This window comes from Bombyx mandarina, chromosome 22, assembly GCF_030267445.1.
Source record: "Bombyx mandarina strain Sakado chromosome 22, ASM3026744v2".
NCBI classification, from domain to species: Eukaryota; Metazoa; Arthropoda; class Insecta; order Lepidoptera; family Bombycidae; genus Bombyx; species Bombyx mandarina.
This window is the reverse complement of record NC_143228.1, coordinates 12,635,147-12,661,244: the sequence shown is the minus strand read 5'-3', so window position 1 is coordinate 12,661,244 and position 26,098 is coordinate 12,635,147. Positions and strand designations below refer to the sequence as shown.

General features: G+C 38.4%; 1 protein-coding gene across 1 annotated transcript; it reads right to left on the bottom strand.

The window, feature by feature from the left end:
- Positions 1-2,132: 2,132 nt before the first annotated feature.
- On the bottom strand, positions 2,133-26,042 carry Parp1 (Poly-(ADP-ribose) polymerase). Its single transcript, XM_028180593.2, has 20 exons — positions 25,584-26,042; positions 22,292-22,433; positions 21,803-21,978; positions 21,177-21,370; positions 16,031-16,244; positions 15,396-15,501; positions 14,855-15,038; positions 12,984-13,206; positions 12,561-12,665; positions 11,675-11,780; positions 11,115-11,277; positions 10,447-10,603; positions 8,510-8,668; positions 7,803-7,939; positions 7,330-7,466; positions 6,189-6,349; positions 5,822-5,942; positions 5,148-5,307; positions 3,835-4,011; positions 2,133-2,607 (listed from the first exon to the last, which is right to left on the bottom strand). Exons 1-20 carry the CDS (start codon positions 25,692-25,694, stop codon positions 2,538-2,540), a joined length of 3,003 nt encoding a protein of 1,000 aa, XP_028036394.2. The 5' UTR covers positions 25,695-26,042; the 3' UTR covers positions 2,133-2,537.
- Positions 26,043-26,098: the final 56 nt, after the last annotated feature.

Sequence of the window (26,098 nt, the reverse complement as noted above, 5' to 3'; positions counted from 1 at the left end):
GTGTACGGGAATTCAAGATTGGAAGCATTTATCAGAAAGAATTAAATAACACAGTTGTTCGAGTGGCCATTCGCAAGCATGTGCTGTGTATGAATTTTGGAAAAAAACGATACTAATACGTCGTCAGCGCCACGACCACCAGCCCTCTCGGTCGGCAGGCTTTCCGGAGCCCGCCTAGATGGCGCTGGTTAGAATTGTCCTACGGAATACCCCGCTGGGTCAGAACCAGCGTGGGTCGAGGGTAGCCGGCCTTCCATCACCCGGATGCTCTTGCGTAAAACGCGTGCAGAGCAGCATGCACGTCGTCTTCTTAGGCCCCCTTCGCCGGTCCCCAGACCGACATGTGAAGGGGACCCGAAACACTAAGAGAGCCAGGGCTTGGGCGAGATCCGCCTCCCTGGCTCCCGCTCGACAGCGGCGGGCTTGTGCGTCTCTCACGCGCCCCGTCGCCTCATTCTGTGAGATGGTGCACTCGCAGAAGTCGAGCATCGCCTTCCACGACTCGTCGTCGCCGATCATCGATGCCACAACACTCGGCAACGAGTCACAAGTCGTATTCTACTTTCACAACAAGTCGGGCGTCCTCTGTCATGATTCACCCAGTCCACAAGGACTGGGCACCAACGTGTCGTCTGCGTAACAGATTACGCTCAGGCCCGGGAGGAAGGCACCCCTCAGCACCCAGTCATACCCGATATTCCACAAAAGGGGGCCGAGCACAGCCCCTGTGGAACACCGCGCACGACCGGGAACCTGTGCACGATCCCACCATGTCCGGTAGACGTGACCGACCTGTCCTCTAAGTAGAAACCTACCAGCCACCAGTACGCCTGGCGATTAGGAAGTCGAAGGCCGATCCGGGGCATCGATGCATCACAGACGCGACGCATCGTGTCCCGGAACCACCCTGCCTCGCCCTCGACCTCAACTGGGTGTGGACGCATGGGCGCCCACGCCGCCACCGTAGAGGCTTCCATCAGGAGCTCCTTATTCAGGCGCTTCAGTGCCCACTTGAGGAATGACCGGGATGCACCACGGGGGTGGTCCCCGTGGACGTCCGTGACTGAGGAGCGGGCGGTGAGATTAATCCGAATATATCGGTGGTCTGTATATATCGGTATCTGACAGTGTCTCCGCCCCCTCCAAGACCCTCCAGTCGCGGATTCGGCGCGCGATGGCCGGGCCCGCAAACGTAACGTCCTTAATAGACTCGCCCTGCCACCGCACGCACGTCGCAACCGAACCTCTATTCAACAAACAGAGGCCGGCCGCGTTCGCCCACCTCTCCAGCAGCCTACCACGAGCGTTCGAGCGGGGGGACAGACTTCGCATTGAGGTCCCCCGCGAGGATCACTGGATGGGGAGCGAGGCGGCGAGCAAACGCCCCTGTCCCGCCCAGAAAATACCCGAACTCAACAGTAGGCCTGTTCGGAGAGAAGTACGCTCCGATCACGACGGTCTCTTAAAACTGCACCGCGACGAACCCTTAGCCCCTGGTCAACATTGCCAGGGGGAGATCGCCGCGTCTCTTCCTATGACTGGCCGCCAGGCCGCCATCGTCCCCGAACCAGCAATCATTTACCGGGGGAACGAAGTACGGCTCGGCGACCACAGCCACATCTATGGACCACTCCGCCATGCTCTGAGACAGCATGTCCTGAGCTTTGCCGCGGGCAGAACTACCGACAAGACGCACGTGGCGCGCGGCTGCTTGCTACACCGCGGGCGGGCGGCGGCTGTGTCGCCACCTTTTCTAGCTTTTCAAGCGATACTTATCTTTTAAGTATATAGATAAAGCTTAAAATTATTTCACACTGAAAGTGCTCGTCGCGACGCTGCCGGCCGCTGCCATTTCGGTGTGACTCGGCCCTCACCATATGAACTTAAAAAAAGGGGAAGGCCGAAACCGTTTCCATTAATGTTGTACAATTTTACAGATGCTAAATTACTTAACCAAACTTATTACGCGTTCAATCCTGAATAAGCATTAAAAATTCCCGCAGTTTCACACCTTATGTTTAGGCCCTATAGCACTCTTCTTGTAAATTGACATTTTTTCAGACTCACATTTATATTCTTAGTTTTTTGCATTAATTTGTAAAATGTATTTATTTATAAATAAAACATAGGCATTGCGTAATTAACATTTATTATGTTACTTCAAAATCAATAGCGTTGGATACATATCAACAAAAATTATCTCAATTGAATATTTCAAATATAACCGACATATTTAAGCAATAAAAAATGGTTAGCTATTATTTTAATTATAATCATTTCATAGTTCAGATTAACTTACTTTTAAACCAGAAGAATAGCTGCGATCATATATATTGATTATAAACGTAATTTTTTTCTTGGATACAATTGACAAAAAAAATAAAGAAAAAAGTTTTTTTTTAAATCCTCGTAAAACATGATTTGCGGCTATTCATCTACAAACTGAACAACATGAAATATTTAGCAATATAACATCAAGCATTACATTACTATTGAATAAAATGACTTACGAATAGTAAGAAAATAATATGTAATTATTATCTGTAGTCGAATCTCATTTCAATCAGGTATTTCACTTTGACCTGAGCCACGTCGTACACGATGAACCTGATACTGTGCTAAGGAAAACATTGTCAAATTTTTTTTTTTATAACTGTTGAATATGCTATCAATAGTTGATAATTAGATTTTCGAAAGAGTACAAAAGTATTGATTCCTATTAGACACTGCTACCTTAGTGATTTTCCTACCTTTCTAGTCGAAGTGGGCATATGGATTTAATAAAAGGCTACTAAGGGACTCCATCGGAGAATAGACAGCACTGTAATTTTAACGTAAATCCACACGGGTAGGTGCCATCATCTTGCCTATTTCACAATTGTGGCACAAGTGCGTTCCGATTTAATGATCGACAGCCGTTATTTAATAGAATTGAGACTTCTAGCTCATGTCTCAAAGTGGGCAGCATTCAGTTAGCTTTTCTATTAGCTCTGGTACCGTACACTGGCCATGATCTCATTTACCCATTTATGCAATAAATAAGAAAAATTGAAGCAGTGATAACAAAATGTAACTTGGAACATTATTCAGTTCTTAGGACCACAGTGTGCTTAGTGCGAGTTTTTTTAATTCTCTTTTTTTTTTCTACCTATGTTGATAGCCTTGAGAGGCTATTTCAGCTTCACTCTAACGTGTGTAGATGAGCTCACGGGGTTCAAACCGGAGTGTTGCGAACACTGACCCTAGCAAGAGCAGTGCTTCGCAGAATCTACCACCGGATCGGAAACGCGACCCACTGAGAAGATCCGGCGAGAAACTCAGTGGGCTGTGTCTATGGGCTAATTCGCTCGTCGAGCCCTTCGTCGCAAGCGACGGGTTCGACAGGCACAGTGACCGGTGATTGTGGTGCCTAAAAGCACCGTTAATGGATCGGGGGAATCCGTAATGACGTGCTTTGGGCGACGTCGACTGTATATCATTCAGTCTACAAGATCGGGTATGTAGTTTCCGGCGGCCACGATGAGAGGGTTCTCGTGTCGTGACGTTTTGTCGAAGTGGCGCATCGATGCCGACTGTAGATACTCACTGACAGAGTCGAGCTCCAGGTCATCGTGGAGACCCACGTTCCTCAGCAACCATGAGCTCCGACGGCTATCCTGCAGAATCGGGACTATAACTTCTCGATCGCGTAAAAGTTAACTCAAATTTGTATGGAGATGGAGCAGCTTCTCTTCGTTAGCCGCTAGCACTAAGCACACCGGTAACAGTCAGGGTACGAAATTTGTATCAAATGAGGTAACATAATGAAATTTATATTTGTTTAATAAAGGATACTCGTTGTACAGCAGCGTGCTGTTCTCCGCCCTGTCGACGGGCGTCCCGAGCGGCACAATGAGTCCGTCGGGCAATTCCTTATTCATTTTCGGGTCCGGCTCAGTTCGACCGACGCCCCACACGGAATGCGTGCCGGACGGGGCTTTAGAGAAACCTTCAGCATTGACACACTCCTTCCTGGAATCAGTGATTAACTTAATAACATGTAGAAGAAGTCGTCGTGGCCTAAAGGATAAGACGTCACGGTGCATTAGTATCTAGCGATGCACCGGTGTTTGAATTCCACAGGCGGGTACCAATTTTCCCAATGAAATACGTACTTAAGAAATGTTCACGATTGACTTCCACGGCGAAGAAAAGCATCGTGTAATAAAAACCAAACCGCAAAATTATAATTTGCGTAATTACTGGTGGTAGGACCTTTTGTGACGGGTAGGTACCACCACCGTGTCTATTTCTGCCGTGAAGCAGTAATGCGTTTCGGTATGAAGAGTGGGGCAGTCGTTGTAACTATACTGAGACCTTAGAACTTATATCTCAAGGTGGGTGGCGGCATTTACGTTGTAGATGTCAATGGGCTCCAGTACCTAACCACTTAACACCAGGTGGACTGTGTGCTCGTCCACCTATCTAAACAATAAAAAATAAAAAAATGTATTAACTAACACTACTTTAATTGGGCGGTCTGAGAGATGTTATGAATTTAATTATTCAGAATAGAATTGTAAGTTGCCGATACAGTCTTTAGTATTTTTTTAAAGAGATTTATTAACATCAACCTTACAAAAATGTTCATAAATAATTTATCAATAGATAGTATAATCAGAAGTCTGGGTTGATGTTCAACCGACAATACCTGGTGTAAATGCAAGCTCACCAATTCGTCTCCGTTTTGAATAAATAAAGAATCAAGTGTCACTGACTTGTAGAAAAATTAATAACGAGGAAAGGGTATGAAGAAACCTCTTTCTAGCTCGCTGTTATTAGTATGGTATGCATGTTTGTTTGTATGTAACGTAATCTTTGAATACTATTTTAACCCACTTCAAGGCCCTGGATTAACTAAATTTGTACATGCATTAAGGACTGATGACAATACAATCAACAGCATAAAAAAAGAATAACAAAAATGGAAAAAAAAGGATATACAAATTTTTGTTAGTTTGGTTCGCTATTTAAGTTTTGTATATTATTATTTTGTTTAAGTCTACAAAACCTTATACGCATTCAAATGGTAAATATTGAAGTGTTGCGAACGCGAACATCAAAATTGCCGTTTCAGTGGTTCGTTACAATTAAGAAATTTAACATACATATTCCCGAGAGCGACCTCACACAGCAACATGAGGCCGACGGGGTTGTTTCTGGTGGTGCAGCAGTAGTTGGCAGACTTGGAGACCATGTCCGCAAAGTATATGCCCTTGCCGAACATGTAGCCCGTGACCGGTGCTTCGGGCGGCGCAATACGAAGACCTGCAGACAAGCAAACGTTGGTAACATGAGAAAGTGATTCCTTGAACACTATGATTTCATACGATACAGATAATTTTTTGTAATTAACATTATTTGTTCACGTCACATCAACATCCATAGAGTTCCAAATGCTATTAAAAACTATCATAATAAAATACGTCGCTGGAAACCACATCTAAATCCATCCATCATAGTTGGGCCATGGTGAATTTTACCATGGACCGATGCCTAGATAAAGAGACAATGTAGGTTTTAAATTAGTTCAACAGATTATAGTTTGCTTTGTTGTTAAATATAAATGTGTAGTATGTAAATACGTGAAGACAAAATAATCTTTGATCTTTTTTCTAAAAGCTATATTTATTATTAATAGAACGGTTTTTCTTTGAATTTTCTAACACAGAAGAATATAGCAATTATCACTCATAAAATGAATCGAAATACTATAATATTAATTTTTTTTGTTAGAAACGACAATAATTTCACCAAAGATATGGGCAATCTCGTCATTTACCTTGTGAAATAATGCCGGCGAAGTTAGTGATGCGGGAACCGTGCCATAAGAGGCGCCGGTTGTGGAGTTTCTTGAAGGGCTTGTAACGCTTGTCTTCTCCCTCGCGGATAACTTTGAACACCTATCGATAAATTGGATATGTAGTTTACTAATTTTAAACATTTTTAATAAGTTTACTTGATTTCAATTTCACTATATTAACACTATTCATTCATGTACTAAAAGTTGTCAATAATGAAAATAAAAAAGACTTATTTACTTAAGATTTATATCATTATTCATAGTGGGAGAATTAATATATGTCTTCTTGATTTCACAGTATTTGATGCGGTGTAGTTCAGTAATGTTTTTTTTTAATAATACACACCTCTTCCACATTGAGCGTGTAGAAGTTGTGCGTTTTGCCGTGCGTGTTCCGCACGTACTCCAGGATCATTTCGAACTCGTCGGTGGTTTTGTCGAGCGGCGCTATCTCCGCCTTCAGCTTCTTGTAGTGGCCTTCGATGGGGCTCACCGTGTCGTCAGTGTCTGCGGAACGCGAACTAATGTTATTTATATCTATTTATTTAACACTATTACGGAAGTCGTTGTTGTCTAGAGCAGCGGTCGGGGAACCGGGGTAAATTACCCCAAATGAGGTGAAATGAAATTTTGGGGGGTAAAAATGAAACTTTTGTGAGTAAAAAGTATATATTGAAGTAAAACTTCTTTAGAATCGTTAAATTTTTAGTTATTGTTTTCTTTTCAAAATTATCATGGGGGCATATGAAAGATACTAAAAAGAAGCGATTTCGGTTTTTTTTGTTCTTCGCCATGGAGTGATATCAACTTACACAAAAATATTTTGAGGTAATAATTAAAAAACTTCCCCGACCGCTGGTCTAGAGGATAAGATGCCTGATTTACTTTAACGGATTACAAATTCGTTTTCGTAGCGCGGTTCTTTAATTTATGGTCGTTTGAAAACTGTGATCGACCAACATGCCAATTTGAACATAGACCACATGTCTCAAGTTCGGCATGCATGTTGCGAGGAAAAGTTGTTTGAAAGCAAGTAATCTTTTTCAATAATATATCAATTGTATAACGTTTGTTAAAATTCCAGTCTATGCAGAGAAATGTACCGCACTTTCTTCATACGACTAGGTTTTTATTCTCTGTCTAACATCACTTTATTATATACAAGCGACCCGCCCTCGCTTCGCTTCGGAAACTGTAATTTATTATTGATTTCTCCACTATTTAATGGATGTTATTATACATTATAAACCTTCCTCTTCAATCACTATATCTATTAAAAAAGACCGCATCAAAATCCGTTGCGTAGTTTTAAAGATTTAAGCATACATAGGGATATAGGGACAGAGAAAGCGACTTTGTTTTATACTATGTAGTGATGTCATTAAAATTGTTTCGATCTAATAGTTATAATAAGGGTCTTCTTACAAAAAGATATCATAATTTATTTATACAATGACATTAATAGTGGTAGAAGTAGAACAGCATACCTGATTGTAATAGACCATACGCAATTTCAATTTCCAACAGATTATCCATCATATCGGTCTTCGTCTTTATAATTTCATTATTATCCAACAGCGGTGCGTTATTTACCCCGAAGTCGTGGGGTATTAAAGTGAAAAATCTGTTTAAACAATTGCATGATTATGAAATGTATTTTATTTTTATGTAATGTTAAGAATAAATATTGTAATTTGCAAGCTGAAACTTTCATAATATAATAACAATTTTTAACACAGGCAACAAAGGAACAATTTTTTCAAAAAATTAATTTGACGCTCACACAATTTAGTCACCAATTATTTTTTGAGTTTAATCCCAGATTCATTTCATTCAGAAAGCTCTCGAATTGTTATATATTGGTAAATTTAAAACATAAAAATATATTTACATTATATTATATTATATTAGAGTTAAACGATGCGTTGGTTTGTTTTAGAAATTGCAATACAGTTTTTACCTATTAGTGGCATCCACAATTTTATTTCGACTCGCATCTCCGCTTTTTATGAGATTCTGCAGTTCAGATAATACTTTGTAGCCTGCTTTTATTTGTTTCTTAGACAACTTTCCGAGTGGCATTTTCTCTGTGTCCAACTGAAACAATAATTAGAATCTTTCGGTTATTTTAATTTATATAATGCAGGCAAAGCAGCGCGTTATCGAAATACACCATCATTTATGTAATTTAGCGACTGTATATTGGCGTCAATCATGTTGAGACTTAGGTCTCGAGTGTATGGTACAGCGGTTCTAATGTGGGTACATTAGAATCGCTGTGGGTACATAAGAAAATCACAATTACGTATATTTTTGCAAGTTGCATAATTATTACAAAGTTCATTCATTAATCGTCGAAACGGCTTGTAAACACGTGTTAAATACATATTACCTTAATAGTCCTTTACCTACTTACATCGATTTAGGGAAACTGTTGAGGTTGATATTTGCAGTAGATATTCTTTAGGGACTTTTCTAATTACGAGGTTCTTTCAAGTAATTTCAATAACAAGTGTATTTATGTAGTTATTTACAATCAGATGGTTTATTGGCAGCAATATCAGAGAGACACTTTTTTTATTTAACGTTGTAGCAAATTCAAACCGGTGGGGCACGCTTGGTGGAAACTAGCAAAAAAAATTGAGAATGATATCAAAAGTATTTCACCTCGAATTCGAGCAAGGTCTGCTTCATGTAGTGGATGTCAAAGATGGTGACGATGAGTCGCTGAACGGGCTCGGCGAGCTCACACTTGGGGTCGACAGTGAGTGTTTTCGTCTCATTGTCACCGTAGTCTATTTCCAGCGGGAAGTATCGCCCCGGAATCTGTTCAGTAAAAATCGGATTTTTAAATCATTTATTACATCAACACATGTAAAATGGTGAAAGTTACAAGATAAACCTGAACACAAAAAAATACCAAATTTAATGAGACGTTTTTCGAATACCTTACAGTTTCCGTGCAAACGGAAGATTGATATTTTTTTCGTCGACATTTGAATATTGTGCAAACTACCGTATATTTTTTATGAAAAATATTTCTTGCCTTTTTTAGGTTTCATTACACAATGAGTGAACTAATGGTATAATAGCCGGCAAACTTCTTGAGCATTTGTTGACGTAGTGGGGGTAAGTTTGCGCATGGTACACTCACGTGCAAAAACATTATTTACGCTGCATCATAATGCAATTAAATTATTAAAATCAACATATGTATTTATTTATATATTTATTAGAACATCAACAAAAAATAGGTTAATAATTGTAATAATTTCATCTTGGGGTAAAATAGATATTCCTTCTATTAAGTCAAAACTAGAGCTGTTGCCAGGTCTTGGTTCAGTTGAAGCGAAGCTGGTATTTGTAATTTTTTTTTCGTTATCATAATCTTGACCATCATCATCATCACTGTTTTCATCACCCGAGTCGCCATCATCGGTGTAGTTTACAACTCGGTCGTTCGATCTTCTTTTTTGTCTATAATTAATTATTTTTTTAAGATATTCGATTCGTAGTAATCGAATGTTACTTTTTTCAATTACCAGCTTCCGATTAATTTCTTTTTTTTTTTCATCTGAAGCCTAGCTCTTTCATAATTCGTCGTAAACTTCATTCCGAGCCATTAAAATGTATATCTTCTTTAAATTTTTCGAAGCCTTTCTACGGTACGGAGTTTCGCTGCTTGTTATGTAGTTATTATTATTACATATTTTTATTACAGATTGAACGAAACTATCCATTCCGGTAACTTTCTTCTTCCCTGATCTTTTCTTATCCGGAGCCCCAAACACGGCGAGCAAGCCAGAGCCTTTAGCTTCGTTAATAATGCACCTAACAGTACTCACTGATGTTTTTGTTGCTTCCGAAGTCTGTTTTACTTTTTCCATATCATTCTTCCCCTGTTTTATAATGAAGCAATATACGTCGTACACAATTTTTCTACCCTTTCTTTTAATTACTACACTAGTTTGTCGCGGCATAGTGTATTTTTTATAAAAAAACCAACAAACACTCAACAAATAGCAATGGCAACAAAGTCAACAAGCAATTATAACAAATAACTTAATGATTAATAACGATAGACTTTTCACTGTACGCAAGCGTACTTTTGGGAGCAAGCGGAACGAAGGCGCGGTGCGGGGCGCAGGGTTCGACTGATCTACCAATAACGCGCTCGATACGATGTCCCCTGCCGTCGCGCCTCACCCTCACCACCAAAGAGATCTAAAATTCGGTTCTGCGCAGTCAAGGTCATTTGCTCAAGATGTTTGCCGGTTACTATAACTGAACTCTTCAAGGTTAATTTTGTTATCCTTAGTCGTCCGTGACCACAGAGCTATAAAGCGAATATACATACGTATATTCGAAACATAGAAAATCATATTAAACGTACATAATAAAAAGTAAATATGTCAATTTACATTACTTAAAAGTAAAAATGCTTTGTAAAGGTCATGCACTCTCAGCACTAAGGAATACGATATATGGAGAAGGAGGACAGTAAACACAGGCCGGACAGTAGTACAAATTCTAGCAGGCACACTTCAGCAGAGTTAGGTTACTGTCACTACCGTGCATGGTTTAGATGCTTTCACAAGACAAACCTTGACAAAGTTATTCCTGTCTTTCCAACGGTTCTCAGTTTTTTCTTCGTACAGCGCTTGGAATCTGTCCAAAGCGTTATCGAGATCTTTCATCTTCTCGACTTTACTGCCGCCGATCGTTGTGCCGATCCGACCCCACGAACGGAACAACCAGTATCTGAGAAATAAGCGGGTTCTATATTTGAAAATTATTAACAACTTTATGGCGTGCTTAAGGAAATAATTTACAGATTCGATAGCGTCACTGTCGCGTAGTCTACTCGTGGTACCCGCATGTTGAGACCACACAGGGTAGCACCAAACTCCTTTCTTCTTTCTACCACAAAGCAGTCAGATGACGATGGGTCGCAGTGTTAAAGCTGTGACATCCTCCGGCTGTGATAGTTCACTTAATACCAAATGGGCCAGGAATTTACTTGGGTGATTTTTAGCAATTTTTTTTTTTTTTGCTTAAATGGGTAGACAATCTCACAGCCCACCTACCAACGTAACTGCACCACCCACCTTGAGGTATAAGTTCTAAGGTCTCAGTACAGTTACAACGGCTGCCCCACCCTTCAAACCGCAACGCATTACTGCTTCACGGCAGAAATAGGCAGGGTGGTGGTACCTACCCGCGCGGACTCACAAGAGGTCCTACCACCAGTAAAGTCGGGCAATCTCGTTACCTGTTCTCTTTATTATGTTTCAAGATCTGTAGTTTGTAGAAAGAGTTCTTCTGAGCGACAACATCAGCGAGCGAGAGCACGACCGAGTACGTTGTTTTGTAGCGGTCCGTGTACACGTGGCACTCCTCGTCCAGTTCCGACGCCGGGTCCACAGCGTTGCCGTCTGCACATACACAACATGTATTGAAACTTGTACGCTTTTTATATACATTACGCACAAAACTGAAGCTTAGCTTCCTAATTACTATTTGAAAAAAAAATCGATTTTTCTTTTCAACTATTCTAATGGAAAAAAAATTCAACTAAAATAACAAACAAAGTAAAAACAAACTCTTAAGTGGAGAAATGATGTTACGTTTGATGAAAGATAGTGAACAATTATGTTATAGTTCTGATAATGAGTTCTACTAGACTACTTACTATATTATTTAAAAAAAAATGTATGAATCGTATTTACACTGCTCTTATATTTGGAAATAAAAGTGTGACGGTTGAAAGGATTTTAATTATGATGATGATGAATTCTCGTAGCAAAAGATTTGGATGTAAATGATATTTACCGCGGATCTTGAGTTTGACTGCTGATTTCTCAGATTTGACATACATGCTTTTACTCTTGGGTATGGATTTTCCATCAATAATATCTTGGGGCAGCTTAGAGGCAGGCTTAAAAAAAAACAAAAAAGTATTACTGGATGAAGAACAGCTGTAATAAAATATTGTAGGTGTTCTGTAAATTCACAATTATTATTGTGCATTTTTATATTTGCTGAATAGGTTACGATGGAACGAGATTTTTTTTAAAGGTCTACTGAGAGCTACTACATTATGAAAATGCACTGTCGAACAACCCCGCCATATATTTTTTGTCGGTCCATTTTTGTTTTATTAAGGTTACATGACCAATAACAAAAAAATCAAAAAAAGTATAACGGATATTGCTAAATACAATTATTACATTGCCATTAAATTTTGTTGCATCACTAAAATCTAAAAATTTAACACTGAATTTCGAAAACCATAGAACATTATGTGGTTCATCACTATTTATTCATATAAGATCGACGGTTAGCGCGTTAATGATTTTGACATTAAAATGACGTCATACCTTACAAGTTGAGTTCAGACTTTTGTTAAATTTGGTAAGCAGCTCAGAATAAAAAATAAAAAATAAAATGTACTTTGTTGTTATTGTTGGTATTACAATGCAATTTTTTACATAATACATCATTCAAGACACTCGAGTCATTCATTCATCAAATGGGTGTATTCCATATATGTATTTAGCTACATACGTACTACACAGCAAATTATGGCCGGTATTCACACTACTTCACGATTTAAAAAGTTGTATTTACTAACTTTTTGCCTATTTTGTAGAACAGAATTATTGAGGATTCATAAGCTATATTTTAATTTAATTTCTATTAAAAAATACCAACTCACATCAACACCCCAATCGGCGATATTATATTCTTTCATTAACTCCAGGGATCTGGCTACAGTTCCGGTCTCAGGGTCAATCGAATTTAGAAAACTTTCATCTAGAACCTGTTAATAAAATTGTTATTAAGCAGTCACTTTTATTATTTACATGAATTTTTGAAGAAATAAAAAAAAGCAGATTTATTAATTTTAAAATCATGCACTTAATATTCCACTAGAACCCGCTTACTACGTTTATTTTGAAAATTTATATTGTATTTGCAAAATACAGTAAAAACGAAAACAGACCTTTTTAATGACCTGTGCGTTTATACACGCTAATGTTAACAATGGCTGAATTTAAACGTGATTTCAATATAGAATTAGCCTTATTGCAATACATTGAGTTCGCATAATAAAAACACTTTAAGTGCTCGTACTTACTACAATATCCAGATATTGTATGGATTGCATTTTAGGAGACATTTTCTCGACATCCGCTTTAGTAGAGATGACTGCGACCGTAGCTTCAGATAGTTTACTGACGGGGTCTCCTCCGAGCTTGATAATGCGATTCTTGATATTCTCCTTTTCATTCTTCTTCAATGTTCCGTAAATGAAGAATTTCAAGTTTTTCAAAGGCGGCACACGGATTTCTTTTTTTACTCTGAAAAAAAATAAATTATAAATTTTTCTTTCACTGATGCATACTAAGAGAGGACTATTAAAGTATTTTAATTTTATAAAAGAAAAAGAACGCGTGGGAATTGGTCAATGTGACCTAATTTTGAATTTAATGACAGTATTTTCCGAAGCCTTTTTTTTTATTGCTTAGATGGGTGGACAAGCTCACAGCCCACCTGGTGTAAAGTGGTAACTGGAGCCTATAGACATCCACAACGTAAATGCGCCACCCACCTTGAGATATAAGGTTTAAGGTCTCAAGTATAGTTACAACGGCTGCCCCACCCTTCAAACCGAAACGCATTACTGCTTCACGGCAGAAATAAAAAGGCCTGACGAGTGCTCGTATCGAAGAAAATAAAAACGGTAAGCATTTCAAAACGTTGTAAAATGAAATGAATACAAACGGGAGATTAATCGCAAATTCATTTAAATTATTGCATTATTTTGGCTGACAGTATAACTATATAGTCAACCTGCTTTTAACGTCACGATGCTTCTGCTTCAATTACGGATTTAATATGCAGTGTAGTAATGTATTAATGTAATTCATGAGGATAACTGATCTTAAACTGTCTTTATGCAACTCAAGGAATTTGGCGGAATAAATAATAAATCGATGGCGGGCAAGTAGTGGCGCGACTATAGTAGAATTATTTTGTCCGGTCAGTTTGGGTCATAAAAAATCGGAGCGGTGCAGCGAGTATTTCGCTCTCTCTTCCACTCACGAGCCTTATGGACGGGCATAGTGATGCCCATTATTGTTGTCGATACGCGTTATCGATAGTGAATTTAGTCTTGTCATTTTGTGAGTTAGTGATAAAAACGAAAGAAAAAAATCACTAATCGAACACTTACACCACACATCGCCGCAGCAAGTTAACGAGAACGGCAGAAATTAACACGTTGTAACTTTTCGGAATCTATTTTTATTTCAGTGAAAAATTTTAACACATTGTTGATAATAACACGTGCTTGTGCTGGTATATTTTTGACAACAAGTAAAATATTAGAATAAATTCTGCCGTTTTGGTACAAAACAAAGGAGTAGCCATTGAGCCACTAAAGAAATTCAGAGAACGAATGCATAAAAGCACATTTCTCTTCGACATAATGTATTATAATTTGCAGGTAAGTACAAATGACTCATAGCATAACAATGTCTCACCACCCTTCGTATACCACCCCGCCGGCGTGTACCTGTCTTCGATGGCTCATTTGTTTTTATAGATAATGGCGTTGCGCCCGCGCAACATGCTCACCGCCCTAGCCGGGCTATGTTTTATGACCCAAACTGCACGGACAAAATAATTCTACTATAGAAGGGACCGTTAAAAAAAACGCAACGTGTTTGTTCGGCTATTTAGGGCGACAAATATTTGATTTTAGCAACGAATGTGTGTGATTAGTAAATTGTTATATACACAATATAATGCGTTCAAAGCCCGAGTAAGAACATAAGCCACGGAAGAATAATCTTTTATAAGACTTTTATTATGTAAAAAAAATATTAATTTACAAAACAACTACTTAAACGTGAGAACTGCGAATTGTAAACAATTAAAAGGTGAGACCTATATTCAGCAGTGGGTGTCTGTGAGCTGAAAGTAAAAGAAAAAGATAGTTCTTACTCTGTCTCTTCTTGTTTCACAACAAAGTTTTGTGATGGAAGTGGAGCGTGGAACAAACGAGTGCGGACCGTGGGCTTAAACGAGCGGAAACAATCAAGCCCTTTGTAATTTTCTGGTATTTTCAGAGCCCTCCTCTTCGGTTTATCAGTTTGATAGGTACATTTGGTCCACTCGCTCAAATTACCTGATTGAAAAGACAGATTACTCTAAAAGATTACTCCTGATTTATTATTTATTTTAACTTGTTATTTATTATAATTATATTGGAATAACAGTTATTTCAGAATTAGAATGTGTGTACGTCTAATTTTTAAGGGGTTTATGTATACAGTTGTCTAACGTTAAAATTTTATTTACATTTTTGGTATGATTCGAAGAGGGTATTACTATATATGTTTACAAGTGTATGCAAACTTTTAAGCAGTGTTTTATGAGAGTTGTGGTACTGCATTCAGGTTGGATGTATATGGACTCAGGTAACACACTAAACACAAGGTAGGTAAGAAAAAATAGAGATAAAAAAAAGAAAAAACAAGGATACCTGTGCATTTATAACCAAGGGTATCTACAACTAACTGCCCATGTTTACATTCAGGACAGGTCTCGAGAGCTCCGAATGTCATACAATCTGCTAAACGATCAAAACACTGAAAAATAAACAATGAATAAATGTAATAGGAATCCTATACAGTGGTACAAAAGTAAAGATGTTAATTATTATTATAAAAAAATACCTGAAAATATTTCAGTTTTACACATGAGTCGTCTATTATCAAAGGTGGCAATCTGTGCATTTGGGCAAAAAAAAATTATTGATATGTCAATACAGATTGATTTGAATATAATCGTCTCCTTCAAAGAATACGGTTCAAAACCTGCATTAAATAAAGGTTAATACTTAACCTGTTATTTATCTAAGATGTCGTTCAGAAGAGTTTTGTGACTGCCAATGGAATACAAAGTCAATAATTCGTTTTTCTGATTTACCAATAATTATCCAAAAGGGACATTGCCGGCTTTGATAATAGTTGACTCACATGTATGTAGAAAAAGCCCATTTGACACTAAAAGGGAAGTCTTTTTACTTTGATTGCACTTTGTTGAGGTCAATTATATTGACCCCTGTTACATGTGACTGTAGTCACAGAAAAACTATTGTATAGTGCATAGACTCACCTCAGTCTTTCCTGTTGGGATTCCCTGTAAATTGTACTCCAAAACTTTTTCTACATCTTTTTTATTTGTATTCATTAAAGCATTTCTATGTTTATCAAACAATTTGTTTTGTTTTTCAATTTTGTTTTCAAGTGCTTTGTCCTCTTTCAACTCTTTTTCGTCTTTTACTTCATTCTTCAATTTTTTTATTGGAATGTCAGGGCTTTCAAGTGGTCTGAAATGTATTGTTGTTATTTTTACAAAGCAACAGATAAAAAACCGAATAATAATAAAGATGATTTGCCAATGAAAATCGAACGATGTGAAAACAATTACTCTGATCATATGAACGATTTTAACGGTAGTTTTTATTATTTGCCCAATTATATTTAACACTAGATTTATAAGGCTACCGCACAGGCACACAGTGGGTCGATACTATGATTTTAGTGTCTTAGGGACCAACTTTGTTTTTTAAGATTTTTTTTATGTGGATAGATAGAGCTCGTTAATCTCAATAATAATTGTTCTTGGCAAAAATTACAAAAACTTTATAGTTTGGTCAGAAAAATGTGTTTTGTGATTTTTTTGTATGGAGCGGGTCACATTAAATTAAATTCCTGCTAAGTATCGTGAGGTCCCGCTTTGAAACTATATTTTTCTTACACCTTGCCTAGTCTACTATCATTTGATGCTATGAACATCTGCATAAAGTTGCAACTCTGCCAAATAAATGGATCAAAAAAATGAATAAATACATAGAATAAAAACCTTTATTTTTTATTTTCGTAAGTGCTTTTAAGTTAAATTTGATATGGATTACTAAGTAAAAGCACGTAATAATACCCATAATTACATAATAACTAACAACAATACATTTAGTATGTCTCTAATTAATCAATCTCTCTAAGTATTATGTATTTTGTTTCACTATTCGATCTTTGGATCAGAAGACCAAAGAAGATTGTTTAAAATATCCTAATTATTCGACGTTCTACTTATCTTTCTAGAATAACAACTCTCTGTATATTTCCGAAAATCTTTATTGCGAGCTTCCGCTGCTTCTTCCGACAGTTTACCTATAGGAATGGCACCAAAGTTCTTAATTATTGTATATCACTGCTATGTGCCAATTTATGGATACTGGAAGGCATATAATACCAGGGATATAAATAAATATAGAATTCTACAGTATATCTACAAAATTCGGAAAAATTGGAAAGGTCCACGCGCTCTCCAGATGCAACAGTCTTTAGAATCACGTGAAACCTCTCTATTAAATCTTTACGTATTCCTGTTATGCGGGCTGTTCCTTCTGCATCCCTGAAAAATCTTCTGGCAGTATTGCCATCATTGGTTGTTCCTACGTCTTGCTTGACAACATCTATAAGTAAACCGCATTCCACCTGCACCATTTCACCAACCGCATTCCTTCCATGCACCATTGCAATGCACTATTTCTTGAAGTCCAAATGATAAGACGCAAACAAAAAAAATGTCATTTAAAAAATAATCTCACAGGAAAGTACATACGATGAAAAAATTGTGATGTAATAAAATTATATTTAGCAATATGAAGTAAGCAGTCCATGCATCTTATCCAGGCATGTAAAGATGGCATTCCATACTGGAATATTTCTTCATTATTTTCTCTTTGATAAGCAAGTGATTCCAAAAAACCTTGACGGTTATGCTTTGCAAATATCACAGGCAGCAGAAAAAGTTTCTGACAAATATGAGGTTATTTTGCCGTCTATCATCGTCATGTACAACTGATGCTTAACTTCAACTTGTTTGATTTTTGATGACTGAAGTCTTTATATTTCTTCTGTTATACTAGCTTTTATAATTGCCACTGTTGACTGCGTTTTTTTTGTAAATTTAAACATTATTGGACGGCAATAAAAAGTTGATGAGGGTTGGTCGTTTTACCAAGCAACTGTTCCATCAAATTTCTGAAGCCTTATAGGAACTAGACTGGCCATGAAAATAGATGAATCATCAAACTCTGTTTCAGTCTTTTGTTTATAATTACTTTGACCTGGGGCTCTATCAAAGCCTTTCTGCTTATAAGCAGTAGCTCTCTTGCAGAGTCCAAATCCGAAGTAATCACATCTAAAAGCCTATATACGGCCAAGCTTAGCAATGCTTGCATTGCTCCTTCTTCACTAATAAATATCTCGTCTTTCCCTAGATAACATTTGTTCTTTTCTTGCTTAATTTTATAATAAGAAGGGTATAAATCAAACCTATTTTCACTTGCTGCTTCTCCTAGCTTTATACCTAGTCAGGTCATAAGTATTGTCACACAGTAAAAACTTTTCTTTTAGAATGCTGGCCACAAAAAAGTTTATTGAATTCGAATTTCGAATTGTTCATGAAAATAAAAATGTATACTTTTAGAATTTTACTCATTTTTAAATATGGAGTGGACGCTTAAAGAAGACCGTGTTGCAGTTATTGCGTTGCATCGTTGCGGTTACGCGCCAATTCAAATTTTCAACATACTGAAAAATTTGAATATAACCAAAAGATTCGTTTATCGTACCATCAAACGATACAATGAAGACTCTAGTGTAGATGACAGGTCAAGAAGTGGTCGCCCTCGGTCTGTTAGGACTCCAGCAGCGATAAAAGCTGTGAAGGCGCGAATTCAAAGAAATCCCAAACGTAAGCAGAAACTGCTGTCCCTTCAGATGGGGTTAAGCAAAACCACGGTAAAAAGGGTGCTACATGAAGACTTAGGGCTTCGGGCATATCGAAGAAAAACAGGGCATCGTTTGAATGCTCGTCTAATGGACCTGAGACTGAAGAGATGCCGCGCTTTGTTGAAGCGGTACGCGGGAAAAAAATATCGGGAAATTCTTTTTTCGGATGAAAAATTTTTTACCGTAGAAGAGAGCTACAACAAACAAAATGATAAGGTGTACGCACACACTAGTGGAGAAGCGAGCCACCGTATTCCGCGTGTCGAACGAGGTCATTTTCCATCCTCGCTCATGGTATGGTTGGGAGTTTCTTATTGGGGCTTAACAGAGGTACATTTTTGTGAGAAAGGTGTAAAAACGAATGCAGTTGTGTATCAAAATACAGTCCTGACGAACCTTGTGGAACCTGTTTCTCATACCATGTTCAATTACAGGCACTGGGTATTCCAACAAGATTCGGCGCCAGCTCATAGAGCGAAGAGCACACAAGACTGGCTGGCGGCGCGTGAAATCGACTTCATCCGGCACGAAGACTGGCCCTCCTCCAGTCCAGATTTGAATCCGTTAGATTACAAGATATGGCAACACTTGGGAGGAAAAGGCGTGCTCAAAGCCTCATCCCAATTTGGAGTCACTCAAGACATCCTTGATTAAGGCAGCCGCCGATATTGACATGGACCTCGTCCGTGCTCCGATAGACGACTGGCCGCGTAGATTGAAGGCCTGTATTCAAAATCACGGAAGTCATTTTGAATAAACTTTAGTGTCATAAGGATCTATGTTTTGTTAAGTTCATTTTGGTATATGAATGGTTACATAATGAATAAACTTGTTTCAATTATTTTACATTAAACATGTGACAGAATTTATGACCTGACTAGGTATACTGCCACTTACTTAATTTAAGTGAAACTAATAGTGCCTTATCGGGAGAATGTGTACTACTTTTCTCTTTACTTGTACTTAAACACTCCTTAACTTTTTCTAGATCTTCTGGGTGATTTGACAAATGGTTCATTATTTCTCCTACATCTTCATTTCCAGTGTTTCTCAAACTAGCAATTGTAGTAGCTTTCATTTCATCCGGGGATAACGAAAGCGATTGGTAAATTTGTTCAATGCGTCTTCGTTTTTGCCTGGATCCCAATTCTTCAAAAGGTTTTCGAGGTGTAAAAGTAGATGTCGAGGCTTCTGTAGTACATTTGAGGGTGGTACATTTTCAACATCTTCAGTATTCGAAATCTCGAGCCTTTCCTGTGCAGTGTTGATAGCTTCAGGTATCATTCCTTCGGGCCAGTTTATTGCACATTCTAACCAATCACAATTTTTTCTTATAAACTGTGCTATCATGCGATACTTCGTTTCCATATTGCACTTATATTTGAACAAAAGTGCGTACAGAATTTTTGGAGCTCAACACTTTTCTCTTCAGTCACGTTTATTTGATTTTGTAGGAATTGAAAGAGTTTTCTATTATCAGACAGCGACTGTAGTTGCTCTTTTAAAATCATAAATAATAATAAATTGATAACAAAATTATCCACTATAACGGAAAAAGGAAGATCACGACGACAATCACGAGATGTTAGTAGTAGTACGATTAAACGAACACTAGTTAGTATATAATAAATATGGTCACTTTATTTATACTTCCAGAGACAAGCAAATGTTTACTATATTTTCTACTACCCAGTAATAGCTGCTTAACTAATTATCCTCATTAACTAATGTTAACTATCCTAATAATTAGAGAGATTGATTAATTAGAGACTTACTAAATGTATTGTTGTTAGGTATTATGTAATTATGGGTATTATTACGTGCTTTTACTTACTAATCCATATCAAATTTAATTTAAAAGCACTTACGAAAATAAATAATAAAGGTTTTTATTCTATGTATTTATTCATTTTTTCGATCCATTTATTTGGCAGAGTTGCAACTTTATGCACATGTTCATAGCATAAAATGATAGTAGACTAGGCAAGGTGTAAGAAAAATATAGTTTCAAAGCGGGACCTCACGGTACTTAGCAGGAATTTAATTTAATGTGACCCGCTCCATACAAAAAAATCACAAAACACATTTTTCTGACCAAACTATAAAGTTTTTGTAATTTTTGCCAAGAACAATTATTATTGAGATTAAAGCTCTATCTATCCACATAAAGAAAAATCTTAAAAACAAAGTTGGTCCCTAAGTCACTAAAATCATAGTATCGACCCACTGTGAGGCAGCTTGGCAGCCAGAAGATCATATGGCGTTGTATAATAAGTGCACATAAGCAGCCCCAAACTCCTGGCCCTGGCTACGACGTCCATGAAGATATAATACTCTGGCTAATTTACATTTTGAATAACAATATATATTGAGTTAGCAGCTAAATTTGTTTAACACATAATTTAATAATTATGATTTAAAATTCATGAAAATAATGAGAATATTATTAATCAACATACTTTATCTCCGTTTTCACAATTATCTGATCTGCTTTCTTAAGATCATCAAATCCTGGAAGATTCTCTCCTCCAGCGAAGTACAGAAGTTCATTTCTGCATTTAACGAAACAAGGCAAGTGGTGCCATCTTGGTTGTCCACCATATTTCATACCAACTTCTGTATCATATAAAATCTTACATATTCTAATTTCATCCTGGAAATGAACATTTTTTTTTAATCAGTTCATGAAATTTGGTATGAGGTAAATTTTTTAGTACAAGCTAAGGGAAAAATCTTTATCTATACATTAAAAAACATCTAAAAAATAAAGAAAGACTTTGTGAGAGAGATGTTTTTTGAGGGCAAAGTAAAATTTTTTCTTACATCAACCATGTATGTCTCACCACATTATAGTACGCGAATCGGCGGGATGATAGCCGAGTTATATAAGTGTATGTAATCCCTAACTTTATGATGGTGATTTTGAAAAAACTTACATAGCATCCAACTAATAATATTTTTTTTTAATAATTTTTAATTTATTTATTAACCTTGAAAACATTTACACATAACAGTTTGCTAAAAACTAAGATTATTTAATTTTTACTGGTGTTCAATTAAATCTTTTAGCTGAAAACCAACTGACCTTACAAATTTTAATTTCACATTCAGGACACGTGGCCCTACTGCTTTTTGAATATTCAACTTTGAAGTCCTTCAGCGCAGAGTTATCTGATTCTGGGGCGGCTCTCTTGTTACGTTTACCTTTGCCTTTGGTTTTGGTTTCTTGAATGGGCATTACAACAGCACCAGCACTGTTTTCTGCTCAATTGAAAGTAATTGGAACTAGTAGTGTTAATACAGGCAGGAGCTGATTAATTCTGTTGCATGTGTAGTGTTAACTATTATAGAAGAAAAACTCAGCAAAAATTTTAATTGCACTACTGACATTTATAAAACGGGTTTCCATTTTAATTTATACATTTATACAAGTAGTAAACAACAAATCTTATTGGTTATCTATCAAATAAAAAATCATGCATGGTGAAAGAAGTTCACTTTGTCAGTTTTCTGAAACATGTTTTTAGCACATATTTTGAATACTTAATGACTGTACATTTTAAATTTTACTAACCTATAGTAGTTTTTATTCTTTTCTGGTCTTCATTTTTAAGTACATTGAAGTTTGCAATTTCAGTGACACTGTTTAAACGTCGCTTTTTAAAAAAACAATCTTCATGATGCCAGTTTGGTTGTTTTCCATCAAAGAAAGCTGACTGCGGAGTTTTAGAAATATTATGTGGTTATAAATCTTTGGTTGTGGTTATAATTAAAAAATCTACATAAACTAAAGAATGAAGTCGTTGTGCCTAAAGGATAAGACGTCCGGTGCATTCGTGTTGAAGCAATGCACCGGTGTTTGAATCCCAGGCGGGTACATTTTTTTCTAATGAAATACGTAGTCAACAAATGTTCACGATTGACTTCCACGGTGAAGGAATAACATCGTGTAATAAAAAACAAACCCGTAAAATTAGTGTAATTACTGGTGGTAGGACCACTTGTGTTTCTGCGCGGGTAGGTACTACCACCCCGTCTATTTCTGCCGTGAAGCAGTAATGCGTTTCGGTTTGAAGGGTGAGGCAGCCGTTGTAGAACTTATATCTCAAGGTGGGTGGCGCATTTACGTTGTAGATGTCTATGGGCTCTAGTAACCACGTAACACCCCATGGGCTGTGAGCTCCAGCTGTGAAATCCAAACCCTGTCTTCAACCTCGGAAACAAATGGATGACTTATTGATGTAGTTTTACTATTAAAATGGGAAATAGCTGTAATTAGTTAGTAGTTTTATTTAGGTTTTTTTGCTGCAAAGTTAATAGTTATAGGTACAGACACTATTATGGCAGAATTCGTTATTTCATTAAAAATGGTACATGGGAACCTGAAATATTTTAAGAGACTAGCAAATATAGGCTTAGACTTCACAAAATATCCATGCCACTATTGAAACATCCTTCCTTTTTGCAATTATGAGCGAATATGATGAATGTAGTTCATACACATAACAGTACTGATACATCTCACCACCACCATTGGAACATGAGGTAAATTGGGAACCTCTGGGTCTGCGGAGGGACTTTGGTTCCCTCTGTATTTTGTACCGTATGTTCCATGGGGAGTGCTCTGAGGAATTGTTCGAGATGATACCGGCATCTCGTTTTTACCACCGCACCGCCCGCCACCGGAGTAGAGTTCATCCATACTACCTGGAGCCACTGCGGTCATCGACAGTGCGTTTCCAGAGGTCTTTTTTGCCACGTACTATCCGGCTATGGAATGAGCTCCCCTCCACGGTGTTTCCCGAGCGCTATGACATGTCCTTCTTGAAATGAGGCTTGTGGAGAGTATTAAGCGGTAGCCAGCGGCTTGGCTCTGCCCCTGGCATTGCTGAAGTCCATGGGCGACGGTAACCACTCACCATGAGGTGGGCCGTATGCTCGTCTGCCTACAAGGGCAATAAAAAAATATATTTCAGAGTTGAGTCATATAAATAAATAAATATATATATATTTACTAACGGTCACGCCACGTTAACTGGTACCTTTTTTTTTTTTTTTTTCGGGCCGAGGGCCGAACCTCCTATATGTATGTGAGACAACGACCTGCAGGTGTTGAGAGCAGACCGCGGGCCCACCCACTAAACGACTCCCCTGCACTCTTACACCCGGCGTCCGATCTCCGTCCGGGGTCAAAGCCCGGTCAGAGTAGGGGGGTTCCCGCGGTCAACACTACAACCAGACACGCGGCGCCACCCCGAGGACGCCCGAACGACGGGTCGTCGAGGCGATAGTCGACGACCAACGACGTCAGTCTCCGCGGTACGGCGGCCCTACCAGGCCGCCCAGGCAATGCCGCTGGTGTTCCGGGATACCCCGCTGGGCCAGAACCAGCCTGCCGGGTCGGAACGCGATACACCGCCGACCGGGTTGCTCTTCCACAGTATGTTCGGCGACGACAGCGACGACGAAAATGCGGACCGCATCGCAGTCCGCAGCCGCCGACGCGTCGTTCCGTACTCCTGGTGCCAGCGCGCTAGAGTGACGGTAGCGTGCGGCGCAGTCTCAACCCCCTTAGGTCGCCCCGTGACCATCACCGGGAGGAGACTGCCTCCTCATAGGGGCCGGAGCTGGACAAACAACCTCCTCCGACCCCCGGCTCGACGGTGGCGTCACGGCGCCGAGAGGGAGGAAAAGTTCTCCCTCTCCCGTTCCGCCACCTCCTTCTGCGAGATGGTGGACTCGCAGAAGTCGAGCATCGCCTGCCAGGACTCATCGCTGCCGAGCATCGCAGCCACGACGGTCGGAAGCGACAAGTCCGGTCCTATTTTTGCAACGAGGACACGGCGCTGCTCCGCGAAAGCGGGGCAGTACGCGAGCGTGTGATCCGCCGTGTCCTCGTTGCAGCAACTGCAATGGTGGCACTTCGGCGTCGGCTCCCTCCGGGCAACGAGGTGCAGGTAGCGACCGAAACAGCCGTGTCCCGTGAGCACCTGCGTCGCTAGGAAGGTAAGATGTCCTCGGTACGTTAACTGGGTCCCGTGCTAAGTTCGTAAAGACCTTGTGTTACAGGTATCAGATAACGGAAATAAAAATATGATTTTTATTATACACTTATGTAGTGTGCAGCTCACCTAACCTTATATTTGTAACTGCACACACTAAATTATAACAGTATTACACTAATTGTCGACTTGAACAGTTCTCTTTTATTTTGCCTACATCACTCCAATACACTTACATATATATAATATACATTCACAACCCTGGAAAAGACATTTTATATTTATCATACAAATATCTTCCCTTGGTGGAATTCGAACCCGCGACCCTCTTGTGTAGTGACCATGTCACTTACCACTACACCAGATGCCCATTGTATATATATATATATTTAATTTTAATTACAAGCAGAATCTCTGGAACTTTCTGAGAAGTTTAACTTTCTTATTCTCAGCATTGTAAGCAGTGTTGAGTAAGTCATTTGGAGGGCAAAGGCTAGTTGGAGTCTCCAACAGAGCAGTGCAGTACTTCACGTCTGAAGAAAAATTATAGGTACTTTACAAAGCACAAGTTTGGCCTCAAATGGACTGTTGCTCCAATCTCTGGGCTTTAAAAGATTTGCAAAGGGTACTCAACGCTAAGCAGCAACTTGGCTATGTCCTAACATTTATTGTCGTCCAAAGCAACAAAAAAATACAACGGCTGTTTCACTTTCAAACTGGTTCTCAATGTCAGTAAACTAGTAGGTAACTTAATCTGTGCTCAAGACTACATAGCGGCGGAAATAGGCAGGATGGCGTGCTTACCTTTATCGGCTTAGTCAAGAAAATATATACATAGTTCTAAATTTTACACATTATACAAACCTGTACCATCACAGCAATGCGCAGTGAGCCTTGATCAATTTTTTGTTTACAACCCTTACAGGCTGCTCTACCTGTCTTTGCGTATTCAACTTGATATGGCAAGTCTGCCATTTTCTTGCAATTCTGTTATGTATTACTTCTAATGTACTTTTTATGAAAGTAGTTAATAGGTTTTATTTTTGCTACATACAGTGTACAACGTTAAAACAAACAAATTCACATAAAATGACGTTATTTTCGGCTTTTGCAACCACAGATTTGTTTTCATAGATATTTTTTAAAGGATTTTATGACCTGGTAACTAAGGCTTTTAGGTCAAGTCTTATTTTAAATTTAATGAAATTTTGAGTGAAAAATGATAATATGAAATGAAATGAGATAGAGAGAGATAGAAAAAGAGACAAATTAAAACAAATCACACAACTTCACTCCTCGCGTTCCCGCCAAAAAGTCAACCTGTAATTACCTAATTTTTTTTAAGGGATTCTATGAACCGGTAACTATGACCTTTAAGT